The 5,119-nt window shown below is 32.6% G+C and overlaps 1 protein-coding gene across 1 annotated transcript; it reads left to right on the top strand.

Annotated features, from left to right (window-relative positions):
• The first annotated feature begins 350 nt into the window (after nucleotides 1-350).
• Nucleotides 351-5,118, top strand: LOC135082214 (protein unc-119 homolog). Its single transcript, XM_063976979.1, has 3 exons — nucleotides 351-889; nucleotides 1,194-1,366; nucleotides 1,796-5,118. Exons 1-3 carry the CDS (start codon nucleotides 537-539, stop codon nucleotides 1,912-1,914), a joined length of 645 nt encoding a protein of 214 aa, XP_063833049.1. The 5' UTR covers nucleotides 351-536; the 3' UTR covers nucleotides 1,915-5,118.
• Nucleotide 5,119: the final 1 nt, after the last annotated feature.

Here is a 5,119-nt window from a genome sequence, read left to right as displayed (position 1 = left end):
TGCTCGTTTCATGACGCAACGGATGTTACGACAAAATTTAGGGTGCGTTCATTACTTTTGAATTTACCTAAATTAATATTGTGAGTTAATTAAATATAAAAAATTGATAATTTTATACATTAAAAATAAGTTTGTACTATAATTTGGAATTTATTGCAATCGTAACAATCGTTTACAACATTAAGAATACGAAAACCGTTCCAAAACCGTTCTTTGAAATGCCAGAGAGTATATAATAAATGATAGTGCACTTCTTTATTTGGCTGTATAGCATTAATGCCTTGGCTTGCAAATGGAAAGAATCGAACGAAAGAAAGAAAAGAAATGACAGCTACTGTCCTTCACTCACATTTTGATCGATTTTCGATAAACGGAAAAAACTAATGAATTTACACATTAGAAACTTTAAAAACTTCAAAAATGTTTTAAATTATGATTTGATAACTTCATACTACCCTCCGTATTACTTCTTTAAACCGCTTTAAATTTCAGTCGCGCCTTTAATTTTATTATTTCTCGTGATAAACCCAGCGAAAATGAGTTTGGTCGGGAAAAAGTGCGAATCGATAACTTTACTTGAATCCAGTAAAGACGAAATAAAGCCTTGCAATGTTACTCCGGACGACGTGTTGAGGCTGGACAGAATCACCGACACATATCTCTGTAGCCCTGAAGCTAATGTATACGACATAGATTTTACGAGGTTCAAAATACGTGATTTGGAGACTGGGACTGTTTTGTTTGAGATAGCTAAGCCTCCGACTGACTTTGGAGTTGACAACGAAGGTGCTGAGGATGCTCAGGAAGAGCCGTTGGATCCCAATGCAGGTAGATTCGTGAGATACCAGTTTACGCCACAGTTTTTGAAGTTGAAGACAGTTGGAGCAACGTAAGTAATTTTATTTACAAGTATAATATCTAATGCTTTAAATGCTGTCAACAAAATAGTATGATTAGATGTTATTTTTTATGTAATAAAAACTAATTAATTTTGATCAACTTTTATAGTATTATAATTAAACAGCAGAAAAACATAGGCTACAATTTATTTACAACAATCTGTGTTTAATTTATATTCTTGTGAGAAGGTAGTTTTGAATAAGCTGAAACTGAAGTATGCCGTAAGAACTTATCATAGGTCTCTTTAATGTTTTCAACAGTAAATTTTAATTTCTATAATTACTAATTTTCAGTGTGGAATTTACTGTCGGTGCTCGTCCAGTGAGCCACTTCAGGATGATTGAGAAACATTTCTTCAGGGATACGCTGCTCAAGACTTTTGATTTCGAATTCGGCTTCTGTATTCCATTTTCGAGGAACACATGCGAACACATTTACGAATTTCCAACACTGCCACCTGATTTGGGTATGTTTATACAAATTCAAATAGTTTATTCAGTACATAGGCCCTTTTCAGGGCACTTATACACGTCCCAAATATAGTTTGCCCTGCCACAAATCATACAATAATCAAGTAGCATAACCAATATTCCCTTATCTGTAAATTATCTTCAATAACATTAACAGTTCACTTTACCTAAATTTATAGAGAAGAGAATTTATGTTTAGTCTGTTTGGTCCTAGCTACAGGAGGCCTGCAGCAGCCTAGACGGGCTGCTCGCCTTCTGGGGGGATCTGGGGTGGTTGGAGTAGGAAGATAAACCACAAATCGCGCACAATGTATTTAGAGATAAAATTGTATAATGTAATTGTATAATGTAATGTATCATGAGGCTAAGTGCGGTATTCGATTGCCCTGCAAAACTAACTAATCTAGGTTTTATATCATTTTCAGTGGAAGAAATGATAGCGGCTCCATTTGAGACGTGCTCCGATAGCTTCTACTTCGTGGATAACCACCTGGTGATGCATAACAAGGCTGACTATGCATATAACGGAGGTATAAATAACTAAGGAAAGTATTCACTTTGGCCTTTTATCTCTAAATTTATTGGTACAGGCACTAATTGTTTCACTGTTTTGAATGTTTTTTGCATTCGTTAGATTTTTAAATTTTACAGTAATAAAATTACAAAAACTACTTGATTTTAAATGGAAGTTCTGAAAGATAAGGGGCATTGATTCAGGGCTCTTGACTAAAAAGGAAACATTCCATTTTGAAATTTTTCCAAAAACATTCCAAAAACGTTACAAAATGTTATGTTGTGTCAGTCAATACTACTACAGGTATTGATATTATCTAGACTGAAGTGGGTGTGGCATGATCTCTCATTTATTTGTTGGTTTCTACACTTAGTTGACACTATTTGGCACATAAAATTTGATGTATTCTACACCTATTCCATAGGCAATGTGGTGTGAAACACTTTTTGTATTTTAAATAGAGTAAGTGAGTGCTTTGCACAGATCTGAATAAAATCTAGTCATATAATAAGGATATAAGTTTTTAAAATTATTCGGTTTGGTTATTACATTTGTATTTATAAAGCAGCTGCAGTTAAAACAAGCAAAGAATACAGGGATTGGGAATTGGTGAAATTGTAAAGAAAAATGCTGCCTTGGAAATGTTCATTAATGTCTAATTTCAAATATGTTTTAAAATATTGTGATTGATATGCTTTAAAATTTAAATTCTAGATTTCGTCAACATTGTAATGTATGTATGTATATGTACTTAAAATTATACAAGTGAGTGAATATAAAAACTTAACTGATGTCCTCTTAAAATTTGAACACTATTTTGGATTTTAGTCCTTATTTCTGGACCTATTGTCATAAAAATAAATCTTTATAGATTTACCCATTAGGTACATTTAAGGGGTAATATTTATTTTTACTGTATTCTAAATGTGTCTTATTATAATACTAATTTTAAATTACGTATCATTCTAAATTTTGATTCTAAACAATATTAATTTGAACTTTACGGACGGCTTTTTATATTACTTACCTACGAGAATGGGTTCAGCTAGTTGGCATAATCATGGCTAGTGGGTAAACTGAAAATTCATACTACCTACTAGGCGTTGCGCGTGGCGTGTCACGTACGTGTCACGTTTATACAGGATGTCCTGTAAATATACCGACGTAGCTTAGGTCATGTTTTCATAGAGATCTAACAAAATAACTAAATAAATGTTGGCGCGCTTTATTCTAAACTTTTGGACATCCTTTTCTCATTCATAAATGGAATAACTGTAATCATTTTTTTTTTAGTTTTCGCTCAACATTAAATAGCTCGAATAAAGATTTTCCAAATTAACTAAATACCTATCGCCACCGAAACTTCGGCGTCGTTCTATTTATTAAAAATCCTGTAGAAAAAGTACAAGATAATGACATACATAATCTCCGCCAACGCAGTCCTCTTGCGTGGGAAATTGATTTATTTAAATTACATAAAAAGCGTAATGAAATCGGGAGCCACAAAAGTTATTTCGTCATGGAACTTTAAATTCTGCCTATGCCGTCCAAAGCCTTGTTGATTTAAACAAGTGCCCTTGCTTTAATGTGAATATTTAAAAACTAAAATACGAACTAAATGTGTTCACTATTTTATGTAAAATTATTGTCTTTGGTTTTAATTTTTGTAGCCACCTACCTATTAATGTAACGTCGAAGTATTTTGTGCGTGATCAGCAAAAAATAATGCATGTTTTTTTCTCTATTGCTCTTCCTTGAATGAAAAGAGGATTATGAGTTTTAAATATGTTCAAGAAACAGGTATTTTTTTTTTAATAGGTAATTTTTTTTTAAATTATGTACACATTTATGGCTACTTATGGCTTTGCTTACATTTAATTAAACGGGGTACCCGTCCCCCGTCTGATTTACTATCCAATGTTATCAACATTTTTGCAATTTGGTATCTTTTCTTTTGTTTTAAATAAAATTAACTCATTAATTTAACACATGGCAGCTTTACTTGTCTATGCTCGAAAGCTAAATGCATGTTCAGGGATTTCCCCGCGATAATTGACATTGATTTCTTTCTCGCTCTCACACTACGTTTTATGGTTAGTACAAATTATATGTATATAAAGATTAATAAATCTAAATGCATAAATAGCTCCTTGACAGGGGAAGCACCTACCTACATACTTTCACTAATCTGTGACTTTATGGCAGGGGTAGGGTTGCCATCCGTCCGGGGAGCGTCCGGGTGGGGTTTCATTTTGTTTTCCGGGTATAAAAAACAATGCCGGGCGATACGACTAGGTTTTACAAAAACTGACATTTATCCTGGTTGCCAAATTTTAGAGATGGCAACCCTCGGCAGGGGTATTACCTGAAGCGTTGTTTTAATTTTATTTTCGTAACATTTTTTCATTAAATGAAGAAGGAAAGAGATTACATAAATATGTATTATGCTGAACATAAGTAGTAGAACCGGACCCCACTATGAATTAGATACTGTAGTGCTATGGTATAATACTTAGTTTAAATGGTATCTGGCCACGACGTAGCTCGTTAAGACTATAGATGTTATATCCCTATGTTATTTATGTCTATTTAAAATCGAACAACAATGTGATATCAGATCGGAGCTTCACTTACAAAGACTATTATTATTTGGTCCTCAATTATATTATGGCATGGATTGGTCCTTGAATACAAATGTAACTTAAATTCGCTGCATGAATTCAATTCCAAACGGTTATTGTGAAAAGAAAAAATATTATTAATCATAGTTTCACCATCTTTCCGTAATAATATTTTATTATTTGATGGACACACGTTTATTTATTGTAGTTCAGATTTCAATTCAATTATGTATTTTATTTATTTTTTATTTCCATGTAATCTTTAATTATTTAGTTTATACTGCGAAATAGAAAACTTTTTCTTATTTTAATCAAATATAATTATAAAAAAAGTCGTAGACTAACTGTACTAGATACTATATGATTCCATTATAACCTGTGACTTATTTTATTCATGCTATCGGCAACAGTGTTAACTGCCCATTGCCGGTCATGTTGTCGATTAGAGCAAGAGCTAAAACGGAAATGGATAGTTAACACTGTGACCGATAGTACCTAACATCATTTATGAATACTTATACTTACTTATAGATTTTATATTGTGTGTACTTAGCTTGTTTGAAAAACTGTGTTGTTGTTTTTGGTAGAGTATAATAAACACCCTGAATAATAAT

The sequence above is a fragment of the Ostrinia nubilalis genome, chromosome 21, assembly GCF_963855985.1.
Source record: "Ostrinia nubilalis chromosome 21, ilOstNubi1.1, whole genome shotgun sequence".
Taxonomy (NCBI): domain Eukaryota; kingdom Metazoa; phylum Arthropoda; class Insecta; order Lepidoptera; family Crambidae; genus Ostrinia; species Ostrinia nubilalis.
Note: the sequence above shows the minus strand (reverse complement) of the source record. Positions and strands in the feature narration are given on the sequence as shown.